Source organism: Pseudonaja textilis, chromosome 9, assembly GCF_049901715.1.
Source record: "Pseudonaja textilis isolate UNSWEBS1 chromosome 9, rPseTex1.2, whole genome shotgun sequence".
Classification (NCBI taxonomy): Eukaryota; Metazoa; Chordata; class Lepidosauria; order Squamata; family Elapidae; genus Pseudonaja; species Pseudonaja textilis.
In genome coordinates, this window is record NC_141998.1 from 4,154,292 (window position 1) to 4,175,182 (window position 20,891).

Consider the following 20,891-nt stretch of genomic DNA (forward strand, 5'->3'; position numbering starts at 1 on the left):
AGGAAGGAAAGAAAGAAGAGGAAGATGGAGAGAAGGAAGAAGAAGAAAGAAGAAGAAAGAAAGAAAGGAAGAAAGAAAGAAGAAAGAAAGAAAGAAGAAAGAAGAAAGAAACAGAATAGAGGAAGGAAGGGAGGGAGGAGGAAGGAAGGAAAGAAGAGAAGGAGAGGAAGAGAAAAGGAAGGAAGGAAGGAAGGAGAGGAAGGAAGGAAGGGAAGGAAGGAAGGAAGGGAAGGAAGGAAGGAAGGAAGGAAGGAAGGAAGGAAGGAAGGAAGGAAGGAAGGAAAGAAAGAAGAAAAAGAAAGAAAGAAAGAAAGAAAGAAAGAAAGAAAAGAAAGAAAGCACAGGGATAGAGGAAGGAAGGAGGGAGGAAGGAAAGGAAAGAAGAGAGGGAGGAGAGGAAGGAAGAGAGAAGGAAAGGAAGGAAAGAAAAAGAAAGGAAGGAAGGAGGAAGGAAGGGAAGGAAGGAAGGAAGGAAGGAAGGAAGGAAGGAAGGAAAGAAAGGAAGGAAAGAAAGAAAGAAAGAAAGAAAGAAAGAAAGAAAAGAAAGAAAGAAAGAAAGAGCACAGGAATAGAGGAAGGAAGGGAGGGAGGGAGGAAGGAAGGAAAGAAAGAGAAGGGAGGAGAGATGAAGAGGAGGGAAAGGAAGGAAGGAAAAGAAGGAAGGAAGAGAGGAAGGAAAAGGAAGGAAGGAAGGAAGGAAGGAAGGAAGGAAGGAAGGAAGGAAGGAAGGAAGGAAGGAAGGAAGGAGGGAAGGAAGGAAGGAAGGAAGGAAGGAAAGAAAGAAAGAAAGAAAGAAAGAAAGAAAGAAAGAAAGAAAGAAAGAAAGAAAGAGGGAGCACAGGGATAGAGGAAGGAAGGGAGGGAGGAAGGAAAGGAAAAAGAGAGGGAGGAGAGAGGAAGAGGAAAGGAAGGAAAGAAAAGAAGAAGGAAGGAAGGGAGGAAGGGAAGGGAAGGAAGGAAGGAAGGAAGGAAGGAAGGAAGGAAGGAAGGAAGGAAGGAAAGAAGGAAGGAAAGAAAGAAAGAAAGAAAGAAAGAAAGAAAGAAAGAAAGAAAGAAAGAAAGAAAGAAAGAAAGAAAGAAAGAGAGGGAGCACAGGAATAGAGGAAGGAAGGGAGAGGAGGGAGGAAGGAAAGAAAGAAGGGAGGGAGAGATGAAGAGAGGAAAGGAAGGAAGGAAAAGAAGGAAGGAAGAGAGGAAGGAAAGAAGGAAGGAAGGAAGGAAGAAGAAGAAGGAAGGAAGGAAGGAAGAGGAAGGAAGGAAGGAAGGAGGGAAGGAAGGAAGGAAGGAAGGAAGGAAAGAAAGAAAGAAAGAAAGAAAGAAAGAAAGAAAGAAAGAAAGAAAGAAAGAAAGAAAGAAAGAAAGAGGGAGCACAGGAATAGAGGAAGGAAGGGAGGGAGGGAGGAAGGAAAGGAAAGAAGAGAGGGAGGGAGAGAGGAAGAGAGGAAAGGAAGGAAGGAAAAAGGAAGGAAGGAAGGAAGGGAAGGAAGGAAGGAAGGAAGGAAGGAAGGAAGGAAGGAAGGAAGGAAGGAAGGAAAGAAAGAAAGAAAGAAAGAAAGAAAGAAAGAAAGAAAGAAAGAAAGAAAGAAAGAAAGAAAGAAAGAAAGAAAGAAAGAGCACAGGGATAGAGGAAGGAAGGGAGGGAGGAAGGAAAGGAAAGAAGAGAGGGAGGGAGAGGAAGAGAGGAAAGGAAGGAAGGAAAAGAAGGAAGGAAGGAAGGGAAGGGAAGGAAGGAAGGAAGGAGGAAGGAAGGAAAGAAAGAAAGAAAGAAAGAAAAGAAAGAAAGAAAGAAAGAAAGAAAGAAAGAAAGAAAGAAAAGAAGGAGCACAGGGATAGAGGAAGGAAGGGAGGGAGGAAGGAAGGAAAGAAAGAAGGGAGGGAGGGAGAGAGGAAGAGAGGAAAGGAAGGAAGGAAAAGAAGGAAGGAAGGAAGGAAGGAAGGAAGGAAGGAAGGAAGGAAGGAAGGAAGGAAGGAAGGAAGGAAGGAAGGAAGGAAGGAAGGAAGGAAGGAAAACTATTGGCCAAGTGTGATAGACACACAAGGAATTAGAGGAGGGAGATGAAGGTCCGTCTTTAGACTGGGTTCACACAATACATTAAACCCCGAACCTACATTAATTCAATACAGTTACTGTATTCATGTAACATGGTTCCTACTTTATGCTAAGGACAATAGTAGCTGAAGGACCAACCCTAAGTTACCCAGCGCCATTTTAGCTAGTCTATGATGTTGTATGAAACCAACTTCAATGATAGTCTGCAAAGATTCTCAGTTGTCCCAAAGGTGCTTTTTCAGGAGGCAACTGGACTTTCTTGTTTTGTTTTGTTTTGAAGACGTTTCGCTTCTCATCCAAGAAGCTTCTTCGGCTCTGGATGGATTCCCCACTTCCTTTCCCCACTATCCAGTCAGAGCTGAAGAAGCTTCTTGGATGAGAAGTGAAATGTCTTCAAAAGAAAAAACTAGAAAGTCCAGTTGCCTCTTGGGGAAAAAGGCACCTTTGGGACAACTTCAGTGATGTTTTTTTAAATAATTTTTTATTTTATTCAAAATACAAAAGCAAAGCAAAATTTAATCAACACAAATGTAGACAAAACATGTAAAAATGTGAATTAAAAGGGCAAAAATCAAAAGCACATTTTCCCTCCTACTTAAACACTTGACAGATACAGTATATTCCAACAATAATAGCTTCTTCTTGCAAAACAGGGTCCAAGATTTATAAACTTCGATATCTATTTGCAACCCCATCTGACCAGTCATACATTGTTTGTGTGTGTGTGTGTGTGTGTGTGTGTGTGTGTATGAAGAAAAAATAGTTAACAGGTTAAACAAAAAAAAAGATAAAGATCACGGGCCCTGTGTTAACAATCTGTTATTTTAATTTACTCATAGAAAGTTTACAATTTTGGAGGTCTCCAAAGTTGGCAATTTTAAGACTTATGGACTTTAATTCCCAGAATTTTCCAACCAGCTGGCTGGAGAATTCTGGGAGTTGAAATCCGCAAATCTTAAAGTTGCCAACTTTGGAGACCTCTGGTCTGCAAGGTTTCTTACCTACCACAAATCACCCCAATGAACCTCAACAATATTTATTACACAGTCTTCTTCCTCAATGATGCTCTCGTGTATTGGAACTGCAACTCAAAAGGAGGAGCATACTGATTGGGGGAATTCTCTAAAGCTCCAGAACATCTGGAGTTCTGGGAAATGGTATCTTTAGACAGGCCTGAAGAAGTTCAAGTTGAGAAACACGAATTTGACTACTGCTCAAGCTGGATCCTTGCTGAGGGGGTAACATTGAGATTGTATAATAATTTTCAGGAAAGAATCCTTTGGTGAACCAAGTCACCAAAATGCCATTCTACCAGAATAGAGAACTACTTTGGTCTAAAGAAAAGAAGAATTAGGGGTGACGTGATAGCAGTATTTCAATATTTGAGGGGCTGCCACAAAGAAGAGGGGGTCAAATTATTCTCCAAAGCGCTGGATGGCAGGACAAGAAACAATAAATGGAAACTAATCAACTTTGAATTAAGGAGAAACTTCCTAACAGGGAGGACAATTAACCAGTGGAATAGAAGTTGCTCCCAGAAGTTGCGGAGGTTTTTAAGAAGAGACTGGACAGGCACTTGTCTGAAATGGTATATGGTATCCTGCTTGAGCAGGGGGCTGGACTAGAAGACCTCCAAGGTCCCTTCCAGCTCATTCTATTCTATTCCTATTCATCTTTCCATCCTCAAGACTAATGTTCAAATATCCCCATTTAGTCAGGAAAGTCCCGGAGTGACCTTGGGCGGGGCCAGGCCAAGCCATTGTCTTAAAGTTTTGAGCCACAATTCAGCTCCCCAACCTTCCCAAGGACCACAGAAGGGTGGGGTGAGAGCAGAAGGCCTCCCAGAAACAAAGAATTTCCTTCCCACCCTTAAAATCACTCCCTATCCCCCACAACCCCAAAAAAGTCTATATGTTGAAATCTAGATGCAGGCCCATCACCTACTCCAAGGGTCTTCAAACTTGGCTAGTTTAAGACTTCTGGACACGGATAGGATTCTATCTGGTCAGACCAGTTCTATAGAACCAGTTGTTACAATTCTGCGCAGTTCAGAGAACCGGCAAATTGTGCCTCTGGCTGGTCCCGCCCCATCCCGGCCACTCACTTTTTACCTGGCATGTGCGCCATCAAACTTGCCTGCTAAGTTGCTATTTTTCCTTTTTTTTCCCCCAACCATCAGCTTTTCTGCAGTGCGGGGAGATTTAGATTAGCTAGAAAGCAGGAAATCGTTGGAATTCTTGTTTTCTAGCTAATCTAAAAGCAGAGCTGAATCTTCCTTAGGACTGAAGTTGCTATTTTTTAGTTCAGACTCAGATAGCAGATTGCAGAAAGATAGAGCTCTGAGTGAATCTGTGATTCTGTGAGCAACTCAATCCGCCTGCCTGCTTTGCCTGATTTTGGGTAAAAGTTGCTCTTTTTTTAAATAAAAAAAAATCAATATTTACATAAATATTTATAATATTTACATAGAAGCCATGCCCAGCCAGTCACATGACCACCAAACCACACCCACAAATTAGGCCACGCCCACAGAACCAGTTGTTAAGAAATTTGAATCCCACCCCTGCTTGTGAACTTCAACTCCCAGAATTCCTGAGCTAACATGACTGGAGGAGGAATTCTGGGAGTTGAAGTCCACGAGTCTTAAAGCTGTCAAGTTTGAAGACCTCTGACCTACTCACTCTGGTCTTGGCCAACACTGTTTAGGAGAATCTTAATCATAATGTAGGTAAAAGTATACAAATAATCCTTGATTTACACTCACCATTGAACCCCAAAATTTCCTTGCTAAGCAAGGCAGTTGTTAAGCCAGTTGTGTCCCATTTTATGACCCCTTTTTGCCACAGATGTTAACCTAGCCATTATGGTTTATTTAAGAACGGTTACAACAATCCATGATTCAGAACAACACATAAACCCACTTACAGTGCTTAGCCGTTTTCTCTCCTCCATCCATTCTTCCTAACAGCTTACTTACTGTAACAATTCATCCATGGATTTCATATATTAAAAACAAATATTAAGTACTAGAAGAATTTGCTGTGGTATTTTATTGTGAAATCATTGTACCATTAAAAAAAAAATCAGTCAAAGATCTCAATTTCCCAAAAAAAACAAAGAAGAATTTTTTTCAAGTTCACTTATTCAGCGTGGCCTCTACCAGGTGCTTTGGATTATAATTCCCATCAGCCCTGACCACAAATTGTGCTGATCTGAGCTGATGGGAATTTAAAGAAAAACACACAGAGACACTTAAGTCTGTAAGTAAATATAAATAGATGTCTTTCCTGTTGACGAAGGAAGAAAGATTTATCACTTTTTCATTTAGTACATTTTTGTGGCAGATGCAACAACTAATCCTATAGATTGAATTAAACTTCCTACAGGCCAGGGGTGAGAAAGGAAGCACTCCTTCATCCTCTCGCTCACACAACCACAGGCATACACAACCACGGAGACAGCAATGGCCAAAGAAGAAGCATAAAGATAGTTAAGTTTTCAGCTCACTGAGTTCTTGACAGAGGAAATTTCTCCTTGGTTCTATGTTGCTTCTTCCCTCGATTTGTTTCAACAACAGGGAGCAACTTCCATCTTATAATACTTAAGAAGGCGTGGAGCTTATTGTGAGCTGATGGCTCCACTGTTTTGCTCATCAATTTTCATTTTAGTTTCTGTTTTATGTATTTCTTAGATAATCCAGCTCAAATCAGAAGACAAGTCAAATTATCAATAACAGAGGGATACAGTCAAGATCAAGGGAGGTACTAACACCACTCTATAAAGCCTTAGTAAGACCACACCTAGAGTACTACATCCAGTTTTGGTCACCACATTATAAAAAAGATGTTGAGACTTCACAATGTGTGCAAAGAAGAATAACCAGGATGATTAGGGGACTGGAGGCTAAACCATATGAAGAACGGTAGCAGGAACTGGGCATGGCTAGTCTAGTGAAAAGGAGGACCGGGAAGACATGATAGCAGTGCTCCAATATTTGAGGGCCTGCCACAGAGAGGAGGAGGGGGTCAAGCTATTCTCCAAGGCACCTGAAGCCAGACAAGGAATAATGGATGGAAAGTGAACAAGGAGAGATTCAACTTGGAAATAAGGAGACATTTTCTGACAGTGAGAACAATCAACCCAAGGAATGGAAGTTGCCCTCAGAAGTTGTGGGAGCTTCATCATTGGAAGCTTTCAAGAAGAGACTGGACTGCCATCTGTCAGAAATGGTATAAGGTCTCCCACTTGGGCGGGGAGTTGGACTAGAAGACCTACAAGGTCCCTTCCAACTCCATTAATTTAATCTAAAAGAGGGAAGGCAAAGGAAGGAAGGAAGGAAGGAAGGAAGGAAGGAAGGAAGGAAGGAAGGAAGGAAGGAAGGAAGGAAGGAAGGAAGGAAGGAAGGAAGGAAGGTTGGTTATAATGAGAGTGAGGGAGGGTCTCAAGGAAGTCCTGCCTTAGCACTTGGCCAACACAGTGGCCCCCTGACACGAGTCCTGTGTCATGCCCACCATGGCCACACCCACCCCGGCCACTCCCACGCCCCAGTCCTCCAAGGTCAAACACAACCCTGATGCAGCCCTCAATGAAATTGAGTTTGACACCCTTGGACTAAATGAATGGCTGTAAGTTGATGTCTCCCTGTATCCTACAAGCCGGAGTTCTGTGTTGCCAATTCTACAAGGACATTGGCCACCAGTTGATTATCTCTCTTTTATTTAAATTTCTGGGCACTGTGGTCGCTTTTATTTGCATTACCTGTTAAATAATTAAGATAAATATATTTCTCTAAAAGGAGGAAATTTTTCTTATGTTATTATAAGCTTCATCCACAAACGGTTTGCTAATAGTTCTTGTTAGGAAATAGTTATGCATTGCTCATTTGATTGCTTGCAACTTTATTGCTCTCTCTCTATTAAATATTAAAAATATCTGAAAGGCTATGGTGCTATTTACACAATGTTGACTAGAGATTAACACTCTAATGCGTGAACAACTTCAACCTTTAGAAATAAAAAGTAGCTTTCTGACAGTGAGAACAATCAACCCATGGAACAGAAGTTGCCCTCGGAAGTTGTGGGAGGCTTTCAAGAAGAGACTGGACTGCCATCTGTCTAAGATGGTTTAGGGTCTCCCACTTGGGTGGGGGGATTGGACTAGATGACCTACAAGGTCCCTTCCAACTCTGATTATCTGTTATCTGTTATCTGCTTATACCAACATTAGCTGTGATCTCTAAAATGTTCATGTTGATGCAATAAGTTGTTTAAATTTTACATCTAAACCTAAATATGGCATTAATAAGCAATATTAAATATATATTTAATTATTTGCTATCCAATAAAGATTTCGGGCATGGCTTGGTGGGCATGGCAGGAGAAGGATACTACAAAATCCCCATTCCCTCCCCACCCCACTAACCTGCTTTCCAGCTCTGTTCTCCTGTGCAGGGCAGCCAAAGGAGACCCAGCCAATCAGCTGGGACTCGGGAGGTGGAGAATAGATGGGGGCGGGGCCAGTCAGAGGCGGTGTTTGACAGTTCTCCGAACTACTCAAAATGTCCGCTACCGGTTCTCCAGAACTGGTCAGAACCTGCTGAATACCCACCTCTGTTTCTGTGGCCGTGTGTGCCCCTTTTAGCTTTTTGTATCGATTGTGAGATTTGTGTCCATGTTTCACTGGCAAATGTTAGAGCAGGTAGCACACACATGTATTCTTTCATTGCTTTTAAAATAGTGACATGTAACATGAAACATGGGATTCAGTAACAGTGTTACAAAGTTGAAAGGAACCTTGGAAGTCTTCTGGTCCAACCCCCCTACTCAGGAGGACTTATACCACTCCAAACAAACGGCTGTCCAGTCCCTTTTTAAAATCCTCCAGTGATGGAGCCCTCACAACTTCTGAAAACCAGGCCATTCTGCTGAACTGATTTCACTGTCAGGAATTTTTCTCCTTTAATTCTAGGTTGGGTGTCTCTCAGATCAATTTCCACCGGGTATTTCTTGCCCTGCCTTCAGGTGCTTTGGGGAATAAGTCATCCCCTCCCCTCCTCAACAAATAGAATGAAAATAAAATAGATCAGTTTTCTTAGTAATCTATCTATCTATCTATCTATCTATCTATCTATCTATCTATCTATCTATCTATCTATCTATCTATCTATCTACTTATCTATCTATCTATCTATCTATCTATCTATCTATCTATCTATCTATCTATCTATCTATCTATCTATCTATCTATCTATCTATCTATCTATCTATCTATCTATCTATTATCTATTTATCTGAGAAATACCACTCACGCATCATCACAAAATTTCCACACCTGTAAAGCCTACAAACTTGAAATTTGCCACAAATGTTCCTCTTGGCTTCTAGGTGCTCGCTAAGAAAGGATTTTTCGAAATGACCATCAGAGCATTAGTATTTCCTATATTATTATTATTAACACACTCTGATGCTAAGGAGTTCTACTCCCCCTCCCTACCTGAAAAGAAATCTGTTCCAACTGCAGTTGAGCTAAGCCACGCCCAGGCGCCTTGCTGCCTCCTTCTTGCTCACACAGCAAATATTGTCTCAGTTTCCAAACAGCCCTCAACTCTCTCACACACTGACCAGACGCTAGCCAGATGAATACCAATGGATGTTGGTAGGCAGAGGCAGAATTTTTTTCCCCTTTATTTTCCTCCCCCAAAACTAAGCCCAATCACATAGTTTTGTTGTGAAGCATGGGCATCCTGCTAAGGAATAAATAACTGGTTGTCCAGGGCTTCCCACTCAAACCTACATCCATGAAAAACCCAGAGATTCTCCCACCCACAAGGGAGTGAATCATAATCTAACTTAGTTTCTGGATGGCTAGATGCCGAAACAAAATAAATTTATGCATAAATAACTCACCCCTTCCCAAAAAAAAGAGCCCTTCAAAGCCCTTATCCAAGCCATGGAAAAAAAACAGAAAGCCCCGGTTTCTTTTATGCCTCCCAGTCAAAAACACTACCATTTGTGTTTCTTCCCCACGAAACATGCTGGATGAGGCCTCGTGACCATCCTCTGCTTTGGCAAAGTATCACCTTACCCGTCGTATCCTGTTCTAATTTGGCACCGAAATTTTAATCAGGGAAAATATCTCCGTCTCTCAAAGGACTGGATTTGTAAAAATTGGCAGCTTATACCTGAAACCAATATGAGGAGGGAAGGGGTGTGCGCGGTTTTTTGTATGTGTTTTGTTTTAAAGGAGATTTTGGTGCCTCTACGGCGGAGACAAACAGCCAGAGCAAAACTCCCTGTCAATCAACTCCTGGTTTCCAGCTTTGGAGCAGTTATGAAAATAACTTTTTCCTCCCCAGAGGTTAGTTTGGGGGGAGGAAGGGGGGAGTAGCAGTAATTTCTAAGTATGGCCTTCTACTATGGAATATAAGGAAAGGAGAGGGGGGGAAAAAGTGCTTTTAAGGAGAGGGCAACACTTGAGTGCCAAAGGATTATTTTACATTTGGACCCTGATGTCAGCTTATTCAGAAACCTTGGATAGTTTAGGAATGTTAACTTTTTAAAGATGCACAGATTTCATGCCTGAATGAGGAAGACGAAGAGGCTGGTTGCGAAGAGGTTTTCTTCAACCACTTTTCCCAACCCACTGATTTAAAAAAAAAAAATTGCGTTGTAAAATTGAGGAGTCAAAATCCTGGTCCAGGAAATTTGCAATAAGGGTTGTCTGACTTCGGTCTTCAGCTTCCACAGAGTCACAGAAATATCTGAAAAATACGGCTCGAAGCTTAACAGCTCAAAACCAACAGCTCCATGAACTGAGTATTATATGGTACAGGGTTTATTCTATCAATGGTTAAATAATAAAAACAGGGAAAACAAAATAAAGATGATGTGTTAAGAGAGAGAAGTTAAGATGATGACTAACATGTTGAATATTATTATGTTACTATTGTATAATTAATTAGTATAATTAATAGGTGGATATTACTACTGTATGTTAAATGTTGCAGAATCAATATGTAATGAAGGATGTTGTGGTTTTGATTATTGTTTAACAAAGATGTTTGTACCCAGAAAAACACACTGTTCAACTGAAGATGGAATGATTGTATTAAAAATTTTAAAAATATTATTTTTTTAAAAACCCAACAGTTCAAAAACCAGGATGACATCAGCAAACAACCCATTAATTTACCACTGATAACTTCAGAAGGAATACCACTAGAAAAGTTGAAAGGATCAGATACCTAATTTACATGAAAGCTGGGATATGACCCCTGAAGTAAAGACAACGATAGACAAAGCTCAAACAGCACTCTCCAAAATGGAAAAGGTCTTCTGCAGTCATGACATAAGCCTAAGATTGAAAACCAGGCTTGTCAGATGCTCCATTGGAGTGGAGAGTTTGTTTGTTTATTAGAATTTGTCAAACAAAAAACAAGAACAAGAATAAAAGATGGTTGGTCTCAGACAGAAAGTCACTTGGAGAGACTAAAAGCATTTGAAATGTAGATTTACATAATGGCTGCTACGGGTAAGTTGGGTCGACAAAATCAGAAATGAGGCGGTGATAAGCTGCCTGGGAAAGCCAAGGGAAATCATCAAACCATTAAAAAGCCAAAGTTAGAATATTTCGGACCTGGGATGCGACTCCTGGAAAAATACGGCATCCTTCACTAAATCCTCCAGGGAAAGATTGAAGGCAAACGAGGTCCAGGTACAAGAAAAACATCATGGCTTCAAAATCTAAGGGACCGGTTTGGACAAAACTCAGCGGCACTTTTTCGTGTGGCTGTTGATAAAATTAGGATCGCCAACATGATCGCCAATGTCCAAAGATGGATATGGCAGGAGGAGGAGGAGGAGGAGGAGGAGGAGGAAGAGGAGGAGGAGGAGGAGAAGAAGGAGAAGGAGAAGAAGAAGAAGAAGAGGTGGTGGTGGTCTCAATCTATGCTAATAGGGGATTATGGGATTGAAATCTTTCCTGTTTAGAGATGATCAGGGTGGGAAAGCTGTTTCACACACACACACACACACACACACACACACACACACACACATTGGTCACCATCGAAGAACATAGAGGTTGCCCTCATCTTACAATCCCTTGTTTAGCAACAGTTCAAATTACAACAGAAAAAAATGACTCACAACCAGTCCTTGAATTTACAATCATTGCAGCATCCTCACACAAGAGTATATTCAATATTCGGCCACTTGTATTTGCCACAATTGCAGTGCCTGAGGGTCATTTGATCATCATTTGCAACCTTCCCAGTCCACTTCAACTAGCAATGGGCAAAGCCAGTTCTGCTTAATGACGGTTCTGTTAGGGACACTTTTTTTATGGGTGCCTGGAAGGAGGCAAGAGATGGAGTTGAAGGCTTTGGTAGCCTCTTCCAATGCTACATTCCCTGGCTTCTCAGTGGAAAAGTAGTGGACATTCTGGAATTGCAATTTCTTTCATCTGCTACCCTACTAAGTGCTTCATTTTAAATATTGTACGTATATGTGACCATTTGCCTGCCCAAGATCCACCTCCTTGAGTGTGACCTCTTGGATTCATGTTTTTTTTTGTTTAATACTGTATTTTGACTACCCATGTTCCCCTGAAAATAAGACTGGGTCGTATATTAATTTTTGCTCCGAAAGACACATTAGGGCTTAGTTTCCGATTAGGTCTTATTTTTCAGGGAAATACGGTACTAAAAGCATCCACCTGGCTAACAATCTTAACTGGGGCTTATTTTGGGGGGAGGGTTTATATTACGAGCATCCTGGAAAAACCATGCTAGGGTATTAACCTTAAGAGGGTATTAACACAAACATACATACATATATCTAAATGCATGGGAAAGAAAACTCCTTTGATCATGTTCAGTCACTCTGCTAAACAAATAATTCCCTCAACCCTGTTCAACTATTTACAAAGTCTGCACAACTATTACTGTTAATCTTCTCATCACTCCTTATCACCCTCCCACTTGCGACTGTATGACTGTAACTTAGTTGCTTGTATCCTTACAATTTATATTGATTGTTTCCTAGTATGATTTGATTGCTTATTGTACCCTATGACTATCATTAAGTGTTGTACCTGATGATTCTTGACTCTTGACCAATGGATCTTTTCTTTTTATGCACGCTGAGATTATTTGCACCAAGACAAATTCCTTGTGTGTCCAATCACACTTGGCCAATAAAGAATTCAATCTATCTATTCTATCTTCAAGAGCCATGCTGAGCTCTGGAGTCCCTGGTGTTTTGCTAAAGTTTCTGATTTTGGGTTACTTCCATACAAGGGTATGAGTACGGTATTCTATCTTCACAAAAGCTCCGAGGTTGAATGTCCAGGAAGTCATGTTGGCTAAGGCCAGCAAAATAGCCAGTGCAAGATTTAAGTAACTTAGTGGCCAATCGGATGCTTTCATATCCAAAGAGACTAAAAGCACATTGTACTGGGAAGGGGGGCGCCAGTTTGTGACTGTCAAGCCCCTCATTGTATATCAAAGACTAAGGCTGAAAAGGCAGCCCAAAATGTAAATTCCAAACAGCAGAGGAAAATTACTCTATCTGGCATCTTTTACTATGTCTAAATGGAGAACATCATATAAAACCTTTCCAACATTTTGCTACATTAGCTCAGCATTGTTACGATCCTGATAGTACTAAGAAATGGAAATGAAAGAAAGTGGCTTGTTAAATATCCATTTCCATGCACGCTTAAACAGACAAAATGTTGCAAGCAGCATGCCCATAAAGGACTCCTCTGGACTTATTTAAAACATAAAACTGCTTGGTGCCCAGTTCCAGCACTGGTTTCTTCACATCAATTCTCCCCCGTGCCTTGCAACTGCCCCCCCACCCCATAATGCCCAATGAGTAAGGGGCATGCTGCCTGAAATTACACAAGTCAACTTTGGAGGACAGAAGGGGAAAAGGATGCCAGTTTGGGGAAGGACTCTATCATCGCTCTCACTTTTTGTACAAGCACCGCTGCAAAAGTCACTGAAGGGGTTTCTCAGCAGCAGCTGAAATAAAACCTCCAGCTGCAGAAGCAGTTGGCCTTAGGGACTGCCTTCAGGGATCCGGCTCAGGACCCATAATTTAAGAGGAAGCCAAATTATCATCCAGGAAAATATCCTCATCTGGACTGGCAAGAGCATAGATCTAGGACCTTGAGTTGAAATACTCAAAATTACCCATTAATAATACAGTAGAGTTAGAAGGAAACCAACGACTGAGTCTTATTATCTTTATCTTTGAAATAAATTCTCTTTTCTGCAACAACAACAAAAAGTGCTTATCAGAACTGAGAGGCTGAAGCTTACATCTTCACCACAGAGGCGCAATTTTAAGCCAATCAAGATTTCTCAGTCTATTCTACCACTTGGGAAGGGCGAGGAAGTAATACATACACTCTAATCAGACACCCAGATCATGCTGAGTTTGCCAGCATCCAGGCTCCAAAAAGGATCAGGGGTCATTTATGGTTCAGCATCCTGTGGGAAGCCAGCCATGGATTTCAACATGTAGTATAAACCAGGTCATCATGCTAAAATGGGATTGATTTGTCTGGGCACAGCAGGCATTATAAACAAAGCAATTATGCTTTGTTAGCCCAGGTTGAGCATTAATGCCATGGTGTTGATTAGCAAAGTAGCCAGAACTAAGTCCTTTGTCTATGGCTGGAGGTGTTGGGTATAAAGAGCAAAACTGTCAAGAGGCTCTTGTCTTAATAAATAAGGACCACACAATCTGTTGCTTCTTGTTATTGTTTTGTTTTGCTCTGGCACTCTGGAAACACAAGAAGAAGCTGCAATGCACAAAAGAGCAATGGAGCCAGAGATGAGAAACGTTTGCTGAGATCCCCAAGAGCTACGAAAGGTTCCAAAATTACTCCATCGCTGCACAGACGCTGCTGAAGAAATTGTTTCTTCGAAACTCTCTTCTCTCTCTCTCTCTCTCTCTCTCTCTCTCTCTCTCCCTCCCTCCCGCCTGCTTTGGTGAAGCAGAATTGCATGAGCCTCATTCAGCAGAGTTCTCTGGAAGCTGCCAAGTCAAATAATTAATCCTGCTACTATTAAGCAATGTCTGCCATAATTGCAATTAATATTGACATCATCAACCTTCTGGAGTCTTTGAGCAGAAATTTCCTTTGCCTTTTACAGATGTCCAGGCCTGATGCTGAATTCCTCCACAAGCAGAATCTGTCCTTAATCACTCATCAGCTCCAGATGGTTCCCTTCTTAACCTCACACACAGACTCAATTTAGAATGGGTGGGCTACTGGGTTACTCAATCCAGAAGAGTCTTCTCTATCCCCCTTCCAACTCTGATGTGCTTCTGAGAGGTAGAACCAACTTGGTGTAACCGCTGTTAACAGTTCTGGGAACTGATCTGGCCAAATAATCGGAAAGTGGAGAATTGGAAGAATGTGTCTAGTCCGGTGTTTCTCAACTTTTAAGACATGTGGACAGGCTGGCTGGGGAATTCTGGGAGTTGAAACCCACAAGTCTTACAAGTTCCAAGATTGAGAAATATAGTTCTATTCATTACTAAAGACCTTTAAATGGAAACAGCGATTGCACTTAGACTTACATACTGCTTTCCACAGCGCTTTTACAGCCCTCTCTAAGTGGTTTACAGAGTCAGCCTCTTGCCCCCAACAATCTGGGTCCTCATTTTACCCACCTCAGAAGGATGGAAAGCTGAGTCAACCTTCATCTGAGCAGGATTGAACTCCTGGCAGTCGGCAGAGTTAGCCTGCAATGCTGCACTCTAACCACTGTGCCAACATAGCTTCCTTCCTTCCTTCCTTCCTTCCTTCCTTCCTTCCTTCCTTCCTTCCTTCCTTCCTTCCTAAGCAATAGCATTTAGATGTATTTACTGCTTCACAGTGCTTTTCCAGCCCTCTCTAAGCGGCTTACAGAGTCAGCCTCTTGCCCCCCACAACAATCTGGGTCCTCATTTTACCAACCTCCAAAGGTCGGAAGGCTGAGTCAACCTTGAGCCGGTCAGGATCGAACTCCTGGCAGTTGGCAGAATTAGCCTGCAATACAGATTCTACAATGGGAAGATGGGACCCATTTGGATCATCATATTATGGGTTCTCCCTAAATGTTCAGAAGGCCTTCTTGGGTCTCACCCTAAGTTGGCCACCAGGAGCTACCATCTCACGTCGGCTTCCCAGCAGGACCATATCTTGAGTTGATTCTAAGAATAGAATAGAATAGAATAGAATAGAATGGAATGGAATGGAATGGAATGGAATGGAGTGGAGTGGAGTGGAGTGGAATAGGGGTAGGGGTATGGTAGAGTAGAGTAGAGTAGAGGTAGAGTAGAATAGAATAGAATAGAATAGAATAGAATAGAATAGAATGGAATGGAATGGAATGGAATGGAATGGAATGGAATGGAATGGAATGGAATGGAATGGAACGGAACGGAATAGGGGTAGGGGTATGGTAGAGGTAGAGGTAGAGGTAGAGGTAGAGTAGAGTAGAGTAGAATTCTTTATTGGCCAGGTGTGATTGGACACACAAGTAATTTGTCTTGATGCAAATGCGCTCAGTGTACATAAAAGAAAAAAATAGATTCATGAAGAATCGCCAGGTACAGCCCTTAACAATAGCCACAGGCTACCCGAGCAATCAAATCCTCCTCCCCGGGAAACACACAGTCCCTACAAACCACGAGGGTGCGAAAGCCCAGGGACTCGAGCGCTCTCACCTTGGGGCTTGGAGGCCTCCGTGGCGTTGGGGGCGGTCATGGCGATGCAGACCTCGTCCTGGGGGAACTGGTCGCACTTGAGCATCTCGGGCCAGTAGAAGCCGAAGAACTGCATGACCGGCTCGCAGGAGTCGCGCACGGCCTCGCAGAGCCAGCGGCAGGGGTAGATGGGCCGGTCCAAGCAGATGGGGGCGAAGAGGGAACAAAGGAAGAGCTGGGTGCCGAAGTGACAGTTCTTGTTGAGCAAGGGCACCCAGCTGCTGGCCTGCTGCTTGACCTCGGCCATGGTCTCGTGGTCCAGGAGGTTGGGCAAGACCATCTTGTCGTAGCCCACGCTGTGGCAGAGCCTCAGGTCGGCCGGGATGGCCACGCACTGCGGGGGTTTGGTGTAGAAGCGTCCGCTTTGGTAGGAGCTGATGTCCGACTGGAAGCTGACGTAGTCGTACTCGTTGGCTCCGGCCAAGCCGGGCAGGAGGAGGAGGAGGAGGAGGAAGGAGACGGCCCAGGATGCCCAGAGGAGCATCCTCGGGGCATCCCAGCGGGGACCCCGCGGGGGAAAAGCCAGGGCGCCCATGCCTGGGAGGATGGGAGGAGGAGAGAGAGGTTGCAAAGACAGCGGAGAGAGGTTGCAAACTCCTCCGCCCGCCTGGCTTCTTATGAAGGTTGCAAAACCCACCCACCCACCCAAAAAAAAAAATTAAAAAAAAAACAGGGGGGGACCCGAATTGGGAGCAAACGGGCCCCCGCTGGAATCCAAAGCCTGCGGAGCGTCTAAGTGGCCTCACCGGTGGCGGGGCAGCCCAGCTCAGCCTCCCTGCCTGCCTGCCTGCCTGCTCGGCGGATCCCGAGAGCGCTGGGAGCACTTTCTCCCCCGGAGTTTCGGAGCTCTTTTACCGCCGCCAGCCAATCCGCGGCCACTTAAAATTCCCCATTCTTTTTTCTTTTCTTTTTTCTTCTTCTTCAGACCTCCCTCCTCCCTCCCTCCCTTCCCTCCCCCCACCCACCCGGGCTACAAGTGTCACTCAATTAGCCAATCGCCAGTTAACCAATCCTCCGACGTGGGACCCCTCCCCTCGGCGCTGGGAGGGGGGAGGAAAAAAAACCCAGCGCTCTTCCAGTCCTGCCTTAGAGGCTCCGCTCCGCTTTTCCCCTCCGGTGGGCAGCCGGAGCGAGCGGGGGGCGAGGAGGGGGAGTGGGGGGTTGTCCGACGACACAGCGAGATTTGCACGCGTGGGGGTGGGTGGGGGGAAGATAGGCGGGCCTGTCCACCCTCCTCCACCCACCGACCCTCTCCGCGCGCTCGCTCGCTCGCTCGCCCTCCTTCCTCCGCAACTGGCTGCCGCCGGGGTCAGCCCAGGGAGCGCCTCGCGGGAAGGGAAAGGAAAGGAAAAGGGGGGTGGAATAGAATAGGGGAAGAGGAAGAGGAAGAGGAGAGGGGGGAGGGGAGGAGATAATGAAAGAATAGAGTAGAATTAAGAAGGATAGGATAGGGTAGGGTAGAGAATAGAATAGAATAGAATAGAATAGAATAGAATAGAATAGAATAGAATAGAATAGAATAGATGAAGGAAGGAGAATAGAATAGAATAGAATAGAATAGAATAGAATAGAATAGAATAGAATAGAATAGAATAGAATAGAATAGATTTAAAAATTATGGAATGGAATGGAATATTGGGATAGAATATTGGAATAGAATAGAATAGAATAGAATAGAATAGAATAGAATAGAATAGAATAGAATAGAATAGATGAAGGGAAGGGAGAATAGAATAGAATAGAATAGAATAGAATAGAATAGAATAGAATAGAATAGAATAGAATAGAATAGATGAAGGGAAGGGAGAATAGAATAGAATAAGAATAGAATAGAATAGAATAATAGAATAGAATAGAATAGATTTAAAAATTATGGAATGGAATGGAATATTGGGATAGAATATTGGAATAGAATAGAATAGAATAGAATAGAATAGAATAGAATAGAATAGAATAGATGAAGGGAAGGGAGAATAGAATAGAATAGAATAGAATAGAATAGAATAGAATAGAATAGAATAGAATAGATGAAGGAAGGGAGAATAGAATAGAATAAGAATAGAATAGAATAGAATAATAGAATAGAATAGAATAGATTTAAAAAAATTATGGAATGGAATGGAATATTGGGATAGTGATATTGGAATAGAATAGAATAGAATAGAATAGAATGAAGAATAGAATAGAATAGAATAGAATAGAATAGATGAAGGGAAGGGAGAATAGAATAGAATAGATGAAGGGAAGGAGATAGAATAAGAATAGAATAGAATAGAATAGAATAGAATAGAATAGAATAGATGAAGGGAAGGGAGAATAGAATAGAATAGAATAGAATAGAATAGAATAGAATAGAATAGAATAGAATAGAGAATGAAAGAATAGAATAGATTCAAGAATTATGGAATGGAATAGAATAGAATAGGATTAGGAACAGGAATAACAGAAATAGAAATAGAAACAAGGTAGGGTAGCGTAGAGTAGAGTAGAACAGAACAGAATAGCTGGAAGGGAACCTTGGAGGTCTTCTAGTCCAGCCCCTTGCTCAAGCAGGAGAACCTCTACCATTTCAGATAAGTGAGACTAGTGTCTCTTCTTAAAAACCTCCCGTAATGGGAAAGTGGGAGCTTCCTGCAGGTTGTTCCTTGGTTTGCTCTGAGGGGAGCCTTCTCTGGAGCGGGGCTCTGTTTGCTTCGCTGCTCGGCAGAGTAAACAGCCCATCGACGACTCGACTTCACCCAACACGCTCAGCCATAAATCCTGCTTGCAAATCATGGGCCAGCTTGACCCCTTACCCTGCCCCCACCCCCCAAACAAAGCCCAGAAGGAGCTTAGTAAGAGGCGTTTAATTACTAAGTCGAGCTCCCTGCTAATAAACTGACTTGCCTGGTGAGGATTCCTTGGAGCTGGGTTTTCTGTAAGCCCACCCTTTGTGTAGGTTTGAGTTCGAACTCATCTTGGCCTTCGGAATGCAGACTGGAAGGGGTCAAGCTGGAGTCCCATCCCAAAAGAAGGAGGTGGGTGATAGGAGCGTTGAGTCTTTCAGCCCACGGGAGACTTTGGGTCCCGTATCGTCTCAGTGCGCTCCATTCCAATTATTGCATTGGCCAGGAATGAAGGACCATCTTCCTCTTAATTTTGAATAGGAAAGAGAAATAAAACTCAATTTGTCTTTCACTTAGAACCGGATTAAAGGTAAAAGCTCCCCTCGCACATACGTGCTAGTTGTTTCCGGCTCTAGAAGACATCTCCGTTGCAAAGCCGAAGAAGAGCCAGCGCTGTCCGAAGACGTCTCCATGGTCATGTGGCCGGCAGGACTAAACACCAAAGGCTCACAGAACGCTGTTCTCTTCCCACCAAAGGAGGTCCCTATTTTTCTACTTGCACTGTTTACATGCTTTCAAACTGCTAGGTTGGCAGAAGCTGGGACAAGGAATGGGAGCTCGCTCCGTTACGTGGTGCTGGGGATTCGAACTGCCGAACCGGTGATCTTTCTGATCGACAAGCTCAGTGTCTTAGCCACCGAGCCACCGTGTCCCTTCTATATGGTCTCTACAATACCGTTAATTTATGTGACTGCTATATGTCTAGTACAACACGGCAGTGATGGCCAAAGCTATGAGAATGCGCTCAGTCATGCAGTCCCTGGTCATCTCACGGTTAGACTATTGTATTGTCCCTTACATGGGGCTATCCTTGAAGAGCATTCAGAAAGGACAGAGCCGGGCAGGTTTTTTTTTCTTGGGGGAGGCTAGAATGGCCCCAGTAGCAACCAGTGCCACATGAGTTCCACTGGTTACCGGAATGCTGCTTCCTTCCTACCAAAGGGCTCCCTATTTTTCTACTTGCATTTTTACATGCTTTCGAACTGCTTAGTTGGCAGAAGCTGGAACAAGTAACTCTGTTACATGGCACTGGGGATTCGAACTGCTGAACTGTCGACCTTTCTGATCGACAAGCTCAGCGTCTTAGCCCCTGAGCCCCCGTGTCCCTAGAACTGGATTAATCCAGTGGGAAAATTAATCAGACTCTTAAGTTAGTTTGAGGTTGACTGAACCCCTTATGAGGAGCAGATGCTTTAGGGCAGGGGTGTCCAACCTTGGCAACTTTTAAGACCGGTGAACTTCAGCTCCCAGAATTCCCCAGGCAGCATGGGAGTTTGAAACCCGTAGGTCTTAAAGTTGCCAAGGTTGGACACCCTTCAGGGGATGTTTTGCTTTGTGTTTGCTGGCTAGCTTTGGGGAAAAGGTCAACTCAGCAGCTGCCCATCCCATTTTCTCCAAAACCTCTGTGAGGTCCTGACACTCAGCCAGGAAGTGTCAGGCAGAGTGTGAGACCCTCCCTAGTTTTGGAAGCCTGTTGGGAGGTCTCCCTTTGGCTTGCACCCCCCACCAGCACCAACTTCCTGGTCCTGCTTCTGGCTTGGAACACTCGTTCAGGACACATCTGGGAAAGTTGGCTTGGGTTTGTCGTGCATCCAAGAATTGGCAAGGGCTGAGGAGCTGCTGCCGTCGCTCCTGCTGTGTTTGTGGCAAAAAATAAAATAAAAAAATCTGTTGTGCATCAGGCAGAGATGCAGGAATGCAAGGAAGGGGCTGCGGGGAATGATCTTGTGCGTGTGTGTGTGTTTGTGCAAATATTACCGTGTTATTTTGTGAGGGTAAATCTACACCAGCAGCGGTAGATCGTCGATCGTGTCTCCTTGGCTAGCATTTTGAATTCGTCTTTTTTCCAACAGAAGGAAAGGGCAAGGGAGCTTAGCGCGTTACGGATACCCAGCCAACTCTGGCTTATTCAATAGAATGTGGTTAAAGAATCCATAGCTTGGCACACTGTAGGTACCCAGCTGCTAAGACAAATCCCGTCAAGGCTTAGCGCGACGCAGGAGTTTTGGGTCCATCTGGCTGCTAGTGGTGATTCTCCAGAATTTATGCAGGAATTTTCCAGCCCTCTGGAAATACAAGGTTGGAACCTGTGACTTCTGGCATGCCAACACGCGTTCCATCCCTGAGCCTCAATTAGGGTATACAGTTGAGTTCCAGGATTTTTGGAACATTGTCTTCCATCAGCTTCTA

The 20,891-nt window shown here is 43.4% G+C and overlaps 2 protein-coding genes across 2 annotated transcripts in view; one reads left to right on the forward strand and one right to left on the reverse strand.

Annotated features, from left to right (window-relative positions):
• SFRP1 (secreted frizzled related protein 1) overlaps window positions 1-16,718 on the reverse strand; it is a 58,196-nt gene extending 41,478 nt beyond the window's left edge. The window contains exons 1-2 of the mRNA XM_087938841.1: window positions 16,563-16,718; window positions 15,778-16,353 (exon numbers count right to left, since the gene is read on the reverse strand). Coding sequence (XP_087794967.1) covers window positions 15,778-16,351 — 574 coding nt within the window. The 5' untranslated portion in view covers window positions 16,352-16,353; window positions 16,563-16,718. The remainder of the gene's footprint in view (window positions 1-15,777; window positions 16,354-16,562) is intronic.
• The window catches only part of GOLGA7 (golgin A7), a 247,723-nt gene that overhangs the window by 151,360 nt on the left and 75,472 nt on the right, over window positions 1-20,891 (forward strand). The window lies entirely within an intron of this gene.